Source organism: Salvia hispanica, chromosome 3, assembly GCF_029641045.1.
Source record: "Salvia hispanica isolate PSC_SH4W2 chromosome 3, Shi_PSC_v1, whole genome shotgun sequence".
NCBI lineage: Eukaryota > Viridiplantae > Streptophyta > Magnoliopsida > Lamiales > Lamiaceae > Salvia > Salvia hispanica.
Window position 1 is genome coordinate 47119555 of NC_142694.1, and position 15597 is coordinate 47135151.

At 36.8% G+C, this 15597-nt stretch overlaps 2 protein-coding genes and 1 long non-coding RNA gene across 4 annotated transcripts; 1 reads left to right on the forward strand and 2 right to left on the reverse strand.

The window, feature by feature from the left end:
- The first annotated feature begins 1258 nt into the window (after window positions 1–1258).
- On the forward strand, window positions 1259–2468 carry LOC148930974 (uncharacterized). Its single transcript, XR_016137123.1, has 2 exons — window positions 1259–1841; window positions 1971–2468. It is a non-coding gene; the product is annotated as an uncharacterized LOC148930974 (long non-coding RNA).
- Window positions 2469–4205: 1737 nt separating this feature from the next.
- On the reverse strand, window positions 4206–8048 carry LOC125216044 (conserved oligomeric Golgi complex subunit 8-like). The gene is made up of 12 exons (XM_089068482.1): window positions 7836–8048; window positions 7600–7752; window positions 6692–6840; window positions 6502–6579; window positions 6310–6403; window positions 6136–6210; window positions 5710–6006; window positions 5557–5624; window positions 5419–5473; window positions 5123–5261; window positions 4849–5033; window positions 4206–4775 (listed from the first exon to the last, which is right to left on the reverse strand). The coding sequence occupies exons 1-12, from the start codon at window positions 7974–7976 to the stop codon at window positions 4431–4433; spliced, it is 1779 nt and encodes a 592-aa protein (XP_088924608.1). The 5' UTR covers window positions 7977–8048; the 3' UTR covers window positions 4206–4430.
- Window positions 8049–10250: 2202 nt separating this feature from the next.
- Window positions 10251–13498, reverse strand: LOC125216043 (U-box domain-containing protein 52-like). Of its 2 annotated transcripts, none has more exons than XM_048117647.2 (8): window positions 13133–13498; window positions 12819–12919; window positions 12478–12605; window positions 12212–12367; window positions 11891–12128; window positions 11727–11816; window positions 11196–11624; window positions 10251–11120 (listed from the first exon to the last, which is right to left on the reverse strand). In XM_048117647.2, the coding sequence occupies exons 1-8, from the start codon at window positions 13293–13295 to the stop codon at window positions 10425–10427; spliced, it is 2001 nt and encodes a 666-aa protein (XP_047973604.2). In that variant the 5' UTR covers window positions 13296–13498; the 3' UTR covers window positions 10251–10424. The 2 variants fall into 2 exon arrangements, with proteins under 2 accessions (XP_047973604.2, XP_088924607.1); XM_089068481.1 differs by having other exon boundaries at window positions 13129–13289.
- Window positions 13499–15597: the final 2099 nt, after the last annotated feature.

The window sequence follows — 15597 nt, forward strand, 5'->3', positions numbered from 1 at the left end:
AAATCTTGAAACCTAACGATTCAGATTATAGTTTTAAATTTTCTAGATATTTAAAGTTTTATTTAATTTCTCCCTCCGTTCCATATAAATAGATCATTTAGGGTTCGCACGAGTTTTAGTAATTGGTAAAGTAAGAGAGAAGGAAAAAAATTGTGTAGTTGATGGTAGGACTAATAAATGGTAAAGTAAAAGAGAAGGAGAAAAATGTTACAATAAATGAATAAGCACTATTTTTATGGGAACGAACGAAAATTGAAATATAGCATGTTTCTACGGGTCACGAAATTGTATATATAAACAGTTTTTTGTCGCCGTGGCCGATAAAATAAATACGCACATAACAGATTTCAAATCACGCGCGGAAACGACCACCCTATTCATAGACAATAAAATAAATACCATATCAGTTTTACTCATGAATTAATAATAGTATATACTTTTATTTTTGTCTGATTTTGAAATATGCAGAAGGCCACCATCTTCATTTAGAATTACAAGAAGCATAGGTATGTATGTTGATTGCGATTCCCTTCCTTCGTTACTAGATTTCTCCTTCCCTTTTCAAATAAATATCTCTTATCGTTAAAAATCAATTACCAAGAAAATAAATAATTTATTCTTTTACTCTTAAATAGTGGAGTACGTACATCAAATACAAAATGTGGGATAGAAGTGTTGGACATATTCAACCTAATGTAGCATCAGCTACGTTAGAACTCAGAAGTTATCTATATATAGAAATAGAGCTATCACTAGTAAATATTTTAAGGACACAATACAAGAGACATAATTACATGCGTTGGAATTTTTTTGAAAAATAACCGCAATTTCGGACGCAAAAGAAAGCATCCTAGGATTAAGACAAGTTATTTTAATCCTTTTGTTTTTCTTATGACGTTTGTATTTGCATCGCTTAATTTTAGTTGAACACCAACAATGAGGATGCTTTTTAAAATATTAATAATATATTTTGAAACATAAATTAACATCTTTAATTACATTAAAAAATTGTCATTATCTGTATTTTAGTGGATGTAGTTGTTTGGGGAGATGTTAATACACACATTATTATAGTGTATGTGTGTGTGAAAATGTGACATTTGGGGTTGGCGCAGCAATAAAATAATGGAAAATGCCCATAAAAAGATAAACCCACATTTATTCCAAAGGTCATTGCTGATGTGAACCGTTAAACTTTGCTGCCCTATATAATCCCAACCATACTGCACCAATTTTCCTCACACCCAAAAATCTCAATCACTCTTCTTTCTTATCTATAGTTTAGTATAGTATGGTAAATAAACACTGCTAGCAAAGTTTTGCAGGTGTTTTTTCAGAAATTGGAGTTGAAAATATAGGGTTTGATTTTGGGGAAGTGAATCTAATAAGGGTAAGGGAGGTGACAGAAGAGAGTGAGCACAAATGGTGTTTTCTTGCATGAATTGTTCATGCTTGAAGCTATGTGTGCTCACCCTCTTCCTGTCACCCCACCCTCTTTCTCTCTCTGTCTCTCTATCTCTCACACACACTATATATATGCATATGTCTATATTCACCCTATGTGATTTCTTGTTGAGTTTGGTTGGTAATGATGCTGTAAACTGTTAATATTATTGATTAGGCAAAAAGGGTAGTTATGCTATGTTATGTTATTTTCTGTTTTCCCTTATTAATTTTTTTCTGTCATTTTTGGGGGTAATTTTGTAGCACTATGATTATTGACATGCTGATCTGTGCAATTGTGAAGACCCATTTCTTGATTTAGGGTTTTGCAGATTTGAGTCTGCACCCTAAAAAGGAGAGATCTGTAGAAAAGCCCTAATTGAGTTTCAAGAAGGAAGGTATGAGACTCTATTGTTTTTAGCTCATGATGTTAGTATTGATCTATTTTTAAGCTATATTTTCTCTGTCATTATTAAATTTGTTTACAGATTCACAACGAAACAATTACTTCTTCCCATTTCTTGCAGCCAGCAGAAATTTTGGACTAATTCTGTGATGGGAGCTGGGGTCAAAGTTGCCATGTTCTTCTAGTTCAATCTCCATTTTCATACTGTTTAAGTTTAATTATTTGAATTTTCCTATTTTTTCTCTATCATGAAGTTTGCAATCTAGTATTTATGCTCTCCCACAAGTTTATTACTCCATGTTTATATTTTAACAAAATCAAGAGTGGGGGATCCTCCTATGCACTAATTAAAACCTTAAATTGATTTTGATTTTGATTTTCTATCCCTTTAATCATATAAATTCTCACCTCCGTTGATGGTGGATGAAGTTGATATGAATGTTGTCTCTTTCACTTTGTTGGTTTCCTCTATTTTTTTTTTGTTTAATGTGTGTTCTCTGTGACGAAGGAAATATGCACAGCATGTTCAAGTCCTTGACTAAGATAAACATTCGACTTGATTCTCTTGAATTGTTGATTTTGTCATCAAATATTAATGCAGGAATTTATTTTTAGCATATTTTAATGGATATTGAAGTATCCGAAGGGACAACCTTATTTCAACAGAAAAGGGTACCTAGCTAGTTTATTTTATTGAACAAAACTCATGACTCGTATCGTAGATCAAGTTTTTAAATTCATTGTAAAATTATCTAGTCTTTTCTTCATTGTATTTGTACCATGATAAAGTATAATTTGAGATGGTGAAATTTATAGATTCCTAAATCTTTTGCCCACAATATTATCTAGCTTAGTCTAGTACAATTTACGAGTAATAAAATTTAACCATATATGATGCAGTTTGATTCCAATGGAAAAATGGTAGATTACATAAAGAAAACATCGAAGAAACATGTAAGACTAAATTTAACTATATATAAACTCTAAAAAGAATGTATTTGCAGATATTAGGGATTGTATATAAGAAACCCTTGTTTTTTATAGCTACCGAGATGGATTACCAACAATCAAGAGTGTGTGTGAGTATTAATTAATAGCAATTTGGGGATCAAATAAGATTGGCATATGATCTGATAATGGGAGTTCATCAGCACTAGCTATATACATTTTCAGAGTTTGGACCACTGCTTTAGTTACACTTTGGAATTCTTTAATTCATTTTCTCATTTTTTCATGGATTTGAGTCAAAAGTTCATTGTATTGTATCAAAGTTGGTTTTGTTTACTCCATGACTTTATTGTACAAATTTGAAATTCAATTCATGATATCACCATTAGGTTAATTGCCTTAGTTTTGCAGCTGCTAATTTGATACTATATAAAATAGAGGGGGTTAATTGTATATATCTTGAGCACCTATGTTAGTTACTATCATATCTCCTCTCCGCTTTATAAAGAGACGTCGCTCGAGTTAATATTAAATTCGATAGTGACACAAGTTAATATTTTTTGTTTGAACTAAGATTAAATTGAGGCTCGATTTTGATAAGTATTTAACTCGACGGTAAGCCTAAGTTCAAGCCTTTTGGTCCTTAGCCCGATTATTTTGTAGCTAAAGGAATCAAGAGAAAAATATTTTATGAGAAAATGTCGTGTGAAATACACTGCTAAAAAGAAAAATATTGTACTAAAGCCCTAGTCACGAAAGAGATAATATTGATACTACAAACCACCACCACCATAACCATCAATTTGTAACCTACATGGCTTTGAATTTGGATTTCGTGAGCCTTAAATCAGATTTTAAAAGACATTATGGCTTATCAAATCACAAGTTTTAAGCATTTTTTATTCCATTTTTGCACTCTCTCTTTCTCACTCATTTGTCTTCTAGATATACTTTGACAAATCTTGTCCATACAAGAGTTATAGTACTGCATTGGGTATAGATTAGATGATCTGAGTTCGAATCGAAGGAATAGTTAAGTATACAAAGATGAGAATCATAATCACTTAGAAAGCATGGATAAGATATTCCTTTTTGTTTGCTAAGTGTGCATCTAGATATATAGTATTTCATTTATAATAATCTAAAAGTCAACGATCTCTACACCATCTAGACAAGATCTTTGTTGTTGGAGTAGTCTTCATTGAACAATCCCTTAAGAAGTCTGGCAGAGGCCAAAGTTCAATCTTTCAAATTTTATATGGTTTTGTTTCAGTTTTATGACTTTTATTGTAATGTTTGTTTTTAACTTTTTATATCTATGGATTGCTAGATCCAGCGACAGCTATGGTGAAATTCACCCTGAGGAGGAGGATTTCCACATCAACTGCAAGAAAATGATAAAATTAGATAGTAGTATTTGTAAGGTTCCACTAATAAGTCAAAATTATTACTACACCTCTCGTTTAATTGTCTAACAACATACTACAAAAAGAATTAACCTCAACCTAACACAAGCATTCTCAACATGAAGGATTCTTGTTTTTTTAAAGTCCAATCACTCGCTATAATAAAAGAAAAGTTGTTGAAATGTTTATAATTACAATGAAGGCCAATTTCTGGGGAACTAAATTTTTCAAGATGATACTGGTGGTTGTTGAGTTTCTTCACTTGTAGCAGCTGCCGCTGCCTTGACTTCCTTCTCTGAGCTTACACTATTCGGTTCCTTCTCGTCATGACTGGAGCTTCCCGTCCGCTCAATACCATGGCTGACCCCATTCTCGATCACAGAGGCATTGCCGTTTTCTGAGGCGTTCTTGATCTCTATGTTCTGGTTCTGGACTGGTTTTGGTAGTTCTCTGGATGGTGATGTTGCTAATAGGCGGTTGATTCCGTCGAACAAGTTCTTGGCATCTGTAATCAGAGCAGCTCCGCCAGGGTAGCAGCGGCCAAAGCATGCCGCGCAATGTGGGAAAGCAACCTGCACAGGGCCAGCATCATTAAAGGTTGGAGATGACACTGCAGCTAAATTGACTGTTAGAAGCAGAGCTCACCTCGACGAATGCTTGGCAAAGTTTGAGGAAAAGTTGAGACTCATTGTCTTTGAGCATTTTGGTTGTGTGGTATCTCAGTAGGGTTTCGGAAACGGCCTGCAAATCCTTGACTAGTTGTTGAGCCAGCACGTGTTTCAAACTTATTGGAGCACAAGGGCGTAGTTCGTTCATTGCTGCAGATACACCTGCACCCACCACACGAGGAAATATGATAAACACCAAAATGTCTCTGAAGCCACAACACACCAAACAAGGTTACAACTTTTGAGCTCACCATTGATGAAAACAGCAAGAGGTGGATGTTCCATAAGACTTGAAGGAGGAGTAACATCATCATGGTTTTCGTCGCCAAAACTATTGGCAGGAAAACCAACTGCTGGCAACGGGACCCAACGATGAGAATCCAACACTAACTGGATAAAGCAAAACATATGTCACAACCCTTTAGCCAAAAATGACACACACATAAGATCATAGGGATCCAAACCATATGCCTAATGAGAAAAACATAAAGCATGATGGCATTGTAACATTGAAAGTATTGCATAAATGTATGTTTGCAGATCATACCTGAAAATTCTCAACAGCACTACTCATATTCTTCGAAAATAAATTAAGAACTGCTCTGCAAAGATGAACAAATCAAGTTAAGAGCCAGCCAAAAGCCAAAAATTTATAAAAATTTGTAAACAGCAAAAGAAATATTACTCTTCAAATAGCGGGGGAAGCAGCCCTCGAAAATCCAAACCAACCCATCCTAGGCCCATGGCACAATACTGCAGACAACCACGTGGAAATAAATGAAAAATCATTGGTTTTAGGAGCATCAATGCAACACCAATGACTACCAATTGTTCTCACCATGCATTGATCCAGAATATTCGACAAGGATCCACCTTCACTGATCTTTGGAAGCATAACTTTAAGAGTTTTCAGATGTGAGGTAATCTGATGCATGGCCCAATCAAAGAGAAGCCCGCCATCATAATTTTCTTCACTCTCTGATGTGTGATCAGCAAAGATGGCTCGGTATTGATTAACAACATCAAAAAGGTGCATTCTGTGACAATTTACCATCCCCTTCAAATATTCATAAGGATTTCTCTGGTCTAAATCATCAAGTATTCCAGTCAGCCAGGCTTCACGGCATCTTAAAAACTGAACAGCAGATATCATGGATCAGGATTCAGACCTCACGCCTTAAATATTGTATTCACCAGTGACTATAACCAACCAAAATACCGCCAAATGCATTCCACATGGACAGTAATTTCAGTAAAAGGATACCTGTAGGCGCATTTCATACTCACTGAAAACTCCTATTCGACGTAGATATCCAATTATGCGCAAGCATTCTGGTAACTACAAACAACATGATGAGCAAAGTTAATCACCTCAGAGCTGAAGATTTTGCTTTAAAATCTGGAGTTAAACAAGTTAATCCGTAACAAGATATAGCACCTGAATATTAGACCTAAGTTTCTGAAGAAGCTGAGAAAGAAGGGACTGAGTGGTCTGCCGAACTTCTGCGGCTAGAGCCTGAATCACAGGAATTCTTTTTGAAGAGAAAATAAAAATGGTGCCTCAATAAATGCATCAAACACTCACAGGGGAAAAGGATTTTCTGCTATTAGATTGGTACAAAAGACTTACTTTGGGTGCATTGTAGTAAGCTTTGCGACAAAAGTTTCTAAGTCAAGAGCTTCGTCAAAATTTCCATTCCGCACACATCTGTATCACAACGGTTGCTAATCATTCTTTGAGAAACTATTAAGCCATATCTAATGGACAGCATAAAGTATTGGATAATTCAAAATGTTTACAACTAATTGCAGGTGCATACGTGTCCATGAGTTGAGGAATTTCAAGTAAATCAAGCAAAGTGCTCTGGTTTGCTAGTAATGTTTGGTTCATCTTCCTCTTTTCCAATATATTTTCAGCCGAATCAACAAACTCAGTGCAGCCGGATGTTAGTTTTGGAATTTCAGCAATCTGCAGAAAGTCCAAACAACTACAACTCTCAGTGAAACATGATGAATAACAAGGAAACTGGCACAATGAAAAGATGATCTACGGCCACTCCAGTTTTCAATTGTGTTCCATTATACCAAGACTAGCCTGTATAACCCTATTAATTTCTTAAAGGTTAAAAAAGAGGCAGTTCACATGAGTTACAAAGACTTCTTGATATACAAGTACAGATCACATCCAAATTCCAAACTCTTGCTACATTGTTTGTACCCTGTCCAATAGTGAACCATGATATTCAGCTTACTAAAGAAAGATCTCCTAAGTTCAGCTCAACGTGAAAATAGCATGATGACATGATCATCATCAACATGTTGCTCGTATGTATCTTATTAATGTGATATTTAGGCTCTAACTATCAAGTATATGCATCCCAATCTTCATCCAGACATAACCTCCCTCAGCTCACTGTCACTGCTCCAACATATTAACAATTTAACAGCGTGATCCAGAAAATACGAGAAATCCATGAATACTACACGTCTTAGCCTCGTATCACCTAAACATTTGTCTCCCAAAGTTTCTAGGTACTCCAATTTTTTGCTTTAATTAGTAACAGCCAGAGCTAATTCAACCTCGAAATCACAACTTCCTATCTTATTTTTCTTTCTCACTGTGCCCGATCAGCTTAAAATTTTAGTTCACAATGTCAATAGCTGCAATGCCAGCTCAGTAACGCATCAGATCGGATCAGATTATTGGAAGAAAAAAAAACAAAATTACCAGAGACTCGAGATGCTTGTCGATCGAAGAAACCTCCTCTCGGATCTCGAGCAACGCATCTGCCGCCGCGATGAATGCACGGTAGTTCCCCACCGCCACCTCTTGCATCTGCCGCCGTATCCTCTCCGCATCTACTCTCAGCAATTCCGGTTCCTTAGACAAAACTATCACAATCACTACCGAACAGTTCCAAATCTGAGAACGCCAATTAAGCATTAGCATAGCCGCGCGAATACCTTATGGAGGCGATCGAGAGTGAAGGAGAGGAGCTCGGAGACGTATGGCTGCTGCGCGGCGGAGGCGAGCGGGAGGAGATCCGACATCTCCTCCGATACGTCGTCGTGCGACGGAGATTCGGCCGACGCCATTGCCGTCATTCTCAAAGCCCTGAATTCGATCGGAGTGTTAGCGATCTGAAAAGTCAGATTTTATCAGAGTCTTCATTTTTAGTGAGATTTCCGGTCCGGGGCCTTTGTCATATTTTCAAGTTTAAAGGGGTGTTTTTGCAATTTTGATGAAGATCTAGTTTATACCTATAGGTAGTGTTTGGTTTGTAAGATAAAATAATACAAGGATACAATTTAGGTTTGGGATTAAGTTGTAAAATTGTTTTAGTCATAGGCGTTAGCTATGACTAATTATTCTATGATTATCCATCTAGAATTAAGTAGTGAGGTTGAATTCAATGAACCAAACACACTACAAATTTAATCTCGGATACAATCCATCTAAGATTAAGTTGTGGGGTTGAATTCAATGAACCAAACACACTACAAATTTAATCTCGGATACAATCCATCTAAGATTAAGTTGTGGGGTTGAATTCAATGAACCAAACACACTACAAATTTAATCCCGGATACAATCTTGCAAACCATGTCCTCGTCATGTTTGCAATCTGTCTAGTCGTTATAGCATTTTATTGAAAATATCTTAATACAAAAAATAAAATGTTTGTGTAATTTAAATACCTTCATTGCGTCATTTTTGTGAAAAGACTAAAATGATGGCACAAAATCAAATAGTTACCCATGTTACTCCCTTCGTCCCACTTTAGGAGTCTCGGTTTATCATTTTTGGGTGTCCCACTTTAAGACTCCCGGTTTGAATATTCCATAAATGGTATTAGGCCCCACATTCCACTAACATTTTCACACTCACATTTTATTATAAAACTAATATAAAAAATATAACCCACATTTCACTATCTTTTTTCATCAATTTTCCTTTACATTTCTTAAAACTCGTGCCAAACTCAACCGGGACTCCTAAAGTGGGACAGGGGAGTATTATTCATGTGCATGGTGAAAAAATCTCTGGTCATGTTATAAACAAAATTCAAGAATTGGGTTCTTATAGTGCAAATATAAAAATTTGTCAAGATCTTTCATTTTCTCTTTTACAGCTTAATTATCATAATAAGTACAAATTAAAATGATTTGTACAACACAAAATATTAAAGCCTTGACGAGGATTAAAAGCCTTTTGGTGTGTAGAAATAGAAACCCATTAACTAGTAAGGGTTGGAGAAATTCTACTGCATCATGTTTGGCTCGGCCGAGAGCAGTCTCATCGCCCTCTTCAGGCGACAGATGAGCAGGTGGCGATCGAGTGGTGGTGCCATGGTCGTGTTTTGGAGATTGTGGCAGGGAGCATACGGCGGGACAAGTGTCATAGTGGCTAACACATAACGAGGATGATGGGTGCAATGTTATAATGACCTTCGGATTTTTGAAGCTAAGAGCAAGATCCGAATAAGAGAAACCATGGGAGCAGAATTCTTTGAAGGTTTCATTTTCTTTCCTTTTTTCCCATTGTAGTTATGTTTTTGGAGGAAGAGAGGAATTGATTTGAGAATGTGTAGTTTTGATTCTTGTGAAGTTAGGAATGTGTATTTATAAATATAAAACTCACGAACTCTTGTAAATAAGTCGTTATTTTATTTTTCTTTAAGCTAAATTGTCGATTTTGTCCCATTGTTTAGTTAAATATGTTACACCGTTTGTATAATCATCATTTAGTACCAATCATTTTATTTTTGTGAAGGAGATTGAAATATCAGCGCAACATGCAAAATTACACATCAATTAATCAAATTACATGTTGATTGCCCAAAAGTACATGTCGATTTTATTACGCATGTCAAGTCGATATTTCGATGACTAAATTTTGCAGAATATTTTATTCCCAAAAATAAACGATTTATACTAAATGAGAATTATGTGAGAATTTTGGCTCAACGTCCTAATGAGACAAAAATGAACCATTTACCATATTTTTATCAATTAATTATGACAGTGGAAAACGTTCATCCGCTATTCGATGTGTACTAGCTAGGCACAAAGTGTGACCAGAAAAACCTTAGTTTTTGCTATAAATGTATTTTGATAAGTTGGGAATGTTAGTTTGCAATATCCAGAATATGATATCCAATCTTTTCTGTATTCTTTTTATTTTGGCGTAACCAAGATTTGTGGGCACTGGGCACCAATTTCGCCATAGTTTTTTCTTTACTTTATACGACCTTTCTTTGTATAAGCTCTTTTTTTTTCTTGACTTTGGAATCAGCCTTTTTTTTTGCTCCCAAATATCAAAAAATGAATATTGATATTCCAATGCAAATTCTGTCCATTTTTGTGGATAACCCAAAATTCAAAATTACGTATAAGTGCATTCAAAAAAGAAACAACAAAGAAAACGGTAGTACATAGGGAAATTTTGAGAATACAAGTTTTTGTGCCTTTAATTATTTCTTTTGGAAGTTCAAGATTCCTATATCAAACTGGCAAAAAAATTAACGAATGTGATATCTCTTTAATTCTGAATTAGTCATGTTGTTGTCCGAGTTGTTTCAATCTATTGAGCTCAGGCAATATCTCTTTCCCCAAATCAGGTCTATCTTTTTTCCTCAGCTCAGTGCATCTCAGGGCTAGCTTTGCAAGGCACTGAGCCTCCTCGACCGGCCAATCAGGCACGCTTGGATCGAGCAGACTGCCAAACGTGCCCTGTTCAATGGCCCTTTCGACGTGGTGAGTGAGGCCCATAGGTGGCTTGGCGGTGATGATTTGTAGTAGTATCACCCCGAGTGAGTAAATATCCGATTTTGTCCCTAGCTTGCCTGTCTGCTGGTATTCCGGGTCGATGTAGCAAAATGTACCCGCAGCTGATGTCATGTGATACTGAGTCACGCTATCCGCGACCGTGGGTGGGACCAGTCGGGCCAGCCCAACGTCGCTGATCTTGCACGTGTAATGATGGTCTAGCAAGATGTTTCCTGGCTTTAGGTCGCGGTGGACCAATGGCTCGGGCTTGGCCTGGTGAAGGAAAAGTAGACCGGTGGCTATCTCAGAGGCGATCTTGAACCGGACCCCCCATGGGATAGAGGGGGTGTTTCCCTTTCTGAGTAGACGGTCCTCGAGGCTTCCGTTGTCCATGTACTCATACACGAGGCATCCGTACTCAGGGCATGCGCCCATGAGCAGGACCATGTTCGGATGCCTCATGCAGGTCAGTACTTCGACCTGCATCAGTGTAACCAGAATAGACAATGAAGCACAACTTAGTGACAGTCTGATGACAGTTTTACAAAATGTTACCTCTTGTTGGAACTGTTTTTTGCCCTGGGTAGCATCGGGGCGTAGGACTTTGATGGCAACCGGTGTGTGGTCCAGCTTCCCTTTGTAAACTGGGCCGTACCCTCCTTCTCCGATCTTCCTAGATCCTGAGAAGTTTTTAGTGGCCTCTTCGATCTCTTCAATCACGTATCTTCTATAGCGGTCGTCATTGTTTGACAACGCGTTCAATGCACGTTTCTTTTCCTCCGCCTCCTTCTTTGCCCTCTGCTCCGCATACCTTCTCCTCTGCGTCTCCTTCTCGGCTATCTTTTGTGCCTTCTCCGCGGCTTCAATCGCAGCTCTGCATTTCGCCTTTTCCATCTCCACAAGCGCTAGGGCCACCTCTTCAGCTTGTCGGGCTTGGTCAAATCGGTCTATCTCCCCGTGCTTCTGCTGCTGAAGCTCATTCACCTAAATATTTAGTAGACAAATTAAAGAAACATAAGTTGTAACTATGTCACATTTTACTAGTACAAAATTTTAGGTATCAAAATTCTATCAATTTTTTCTTACCTTCTTTTGAGCTGAGATTGCTTCTTTGCAAGCTTCATTATACATAGACATTGTTTGATTTACCTCTTGCTTGAGCCTACTAATTGCAGTCTGCACCAAACAAACTATAGTAAGAACTATATTCTGAAATTTAATCAAATTTATTAAATTTTGTAGTACTTAACTGGAGATGAAGAATTTGATGAAAGATGATCAAATTGATCTGATCCCAGACTGCTTGTGCTTGACATTTGCACTCTTGTGATATCCATGCCATGATCTCTGACCGAATCTTCATGTGTATTAATGAACTTGCCTGTGTTTCTCGGCCTCCTTCTCGACTCACCACCATCGTTCCTGAACCGCCTACTACCATTTTCTAGATGCTCGTCACTACTCCTCTTCCCCCCCCTCACAGATCCCCTGTTGTTGGAGTTGCTAGTGTTTGTTATTACAATGCTCTTTTGTTTTATGATCTAGCTGATTTATGCAAGAAGGATAGATACCTAGTAGACGACACTGGAGATGGGGCCCTGGTCGAGCTGTCCGTGTGTCGTGCTGCTGGCCGGATTGATTGTGCTTTGCCCCTTGAAATCACGTACACGGAGCAGAAATCCGGGGCGGCCTTGTTTATCATGGTGGCCACATCCGGGATCCAGAACCTAACAACATGACTTTTATTCATAAATAAATATACGCGTGACATGTACTGATCTGAAAGAATTGGTGTTAAAAATGTACGTAGGGAGATAATTTTTGATAGTAAATCTACCTGTATCTTGTTATGACATTCTTTGTTGATGCACCAAGAACAATGTTGGTCACACTATTATGATTGATGTAGTCTATTAGTGCAGAATGCACGTCAACACCTTCTAACACCACCTCCTCTTTTCTCACCTGCAAAATGGTCACATTTACTGCATTTATGAACGATGCTGATTTTAATACACAATCGATAAAGTATGACACAAAGAGAAAAATAGGTAATATAGAAGAAAAAAAATGATTATAAAGTTTTCATAATAGAAATGAAACTAATTTTTGCGGAACGATCCTAAATGAAAAAATAAGGATATTTTTTGTTAACAAAATAGTATAAAATTTTATTACCCCTTTACGCGCACAGATGGTACGACAAGCCGTGAATATGTCCTCCACCACCCCACTATTTGCCTCCGCGGCAACGTGCTGGCCATAGTGATGATGATGATCTGCATGCAAGGACGAACGAAGAAAATTAGGTCGGGTTAATTTCATGGGTTACAGGTGCTTTTCTCCGTGTAATCGGACTTAACACATTATACAAAAATATTATTTGGTACGAGATTAAATCTCGTGCTTCATTATCACCAAAATAAATCAATTAAATTTGTGTTTCATTATCACCAAAAAAAAATAAAATGACAAGAAGGTGAGATACCTACGTCTAGTCTTAACATGAGCCAGAATGAAAGTGTGTTTGGAATTGGTCATAAGGTTATCGATCGCCCATCTCACAGCTAACGGACTGTTTTTCCCCTTGTTGACCGCGACGACGGTGACGACGTTATTGTCTTGTAGATCTTGCATCGAAGCGTCCGACATCATTATCTCCCCTATTTTCTCGAAATCAAATGCGCGTTGAGGTGATAAAGAAACAGAATCGAGATGGATTGGTTTCTTGTTTCACGGATATGATTGGGAAGTGGTGGCGCAATGAGATTTTTTCGTCGACTAGTACACGGCGTTTGCCACCGTCATTGCCGCCGTGGCCACCACTTCTTTCGCCGGGTAAATTTTGGGGGAAATGAAGAAGAGAAAATGCTGCCCTTTAGATTATGTGATTCTGTTTAACTATAAAAAGATTTGCTATTCTTATCTCATGATCTCCTCCACCACCTTCTATTTGACTTATTTTACTAGGTTTAATGCTTTTTAAATGGGGTTATCTACACATGAGCTATAGATTATGCTTAAAAATAATACCATGAAACGTCTACATAGTTAAACTACGTCGTTTATGATCAGCGAAATTTTTGAGCCATGTAGGCATTCCGGCCTCCGCCTTAGCTTGAATCTTGCCGAAAATTTTCGTCATGTAAAAAATGAGGAAAATTGGGAGTACTTATATTCGAATGTAGAATTTATAGTTTGTGTTCAAAACTAGAATTTGTGTGAAAAATCATGTATTTTGGTACAATTACCCTTATATCCAATGTGTACATTGGCACGAATACAACCAACAACTTATGACCCGAACCCGAATATATTTTGGGATTGTCGGGCCTGTTGATTTTAGGCAAATGATCTTTATATAAATTGTGTCTTCTTCAACTAGGTTCTATGTGAATGTCACGAGCAAGTTGTAGCATCGCTTGTACGGAGGCGTGAAGGTGAGTGAGCTCTTAGCAAAATTGCTCATACCACCTGTAGTGTTGACAAAGCGGTTTTTTTTTTTTTTTGGTACAATAACAGCCACTATTGTAGTCCTAAAATCTAGTCGTATGCTGACATTCAAGTCATAATATATTATTGTGTGTGATGCATGTTGACTACTAATGAAAAATTCAATTAGGCGTATTTATTTTAATTGCAGAAGTTGCAGTGTCACATGCTGATGGTAATGGTATTGTACTGCTATATTTAAAGAGGATGGCAGCTAATCTGGATCTTGAACTTGTGTTTTTTCTTTGACTAAATTTGATTTCTTTCTCTGCTGCAGCTAGCTGTTGCCGCGTATATTCTGTCTTTGTTCAGAATTAGTTGGAACTGTCTACTCCGACTAAGTGTCCGATTTCAATATCATATTTGTTCTAATGTTAAGTGCCTTGATTCAGAATTTTATGAATAAGATATGTTAGCATTTGGCGTGCCCATCAATCAAAATTGCAAAAATATTTTTTCTATCCTTATTTTTCCTCTTTCTACAATTATGGTTGGCTGAACACTTCATTCAGCAATATGTCCTAACCCAAAAATATTTTACTCAGTTATATGAAAATGAAACTAGCATATTTTTAATTTTATGCAATAATTTAAGGTGACGTTTCTAGGCGTTTATTAATTGGTCACACTATATTTTCTTCATTCACTATCATCCATTTCGACATTACTTCTCAACCATCTACTATTAATGAAGTAGTATTTTTTGAATTTAGATGTGAATTAAATTTATTGAATTTTAAAACTCAATTAAATCTGCAAGCAAATTAAATTCTGATAGATCAAAAATGACGTAAAAACTTAGATCGAGAGAAATACAAAAAAAGCAAAACAGTAGAATAAAATTTTAAAAAAATAATATAGACCAAATTAGGAAACAATTCACGATTTGGGCAAGAAAATTTATCTGAGTTGGGAAGAAAAAATCACAGTTGTGTTTTGTGGCTTCATTATACAAGTGAATGTATTGAATTAATAAAGCAAGAGTTGAAAAGCGTAACACACACAACTCGCGGCTTTTCCCTTCACAGCGAGATGCTCCCCCCTCGTTTCTAAGCTCTCTCGCCCATAATTGCGTCTTATCCCATTATTATATATGGGACGAGCACCGTGCGTTGTTCAAGGGGCGGATCTATATGCAAGAATAGAGGGGCAATTGCCCCACCTCATATTTTCATATATATTAGTATATATATTATGTATTTTACAACTTAATTTTTTCAAATTCTCACTCAATGTCCTTCCTCAAATTCTTAAAATTCCCTTAAATATAAACGTGCCCCTCTCCTTATAAATTTCTGGCTCCGCCCTTGGTGTTGTTTATACACACAAGATTACTTGAAGGAAGAGTGGTTTACTAATATTAAGCTTCTTTGAATTTTATTTTTATATATGGTCAAATGCAACCTTGTTGAGCAAATCCGAATGAAATACTAGTTTCTATATAGGGTGAAAGGGGTTCATTTTC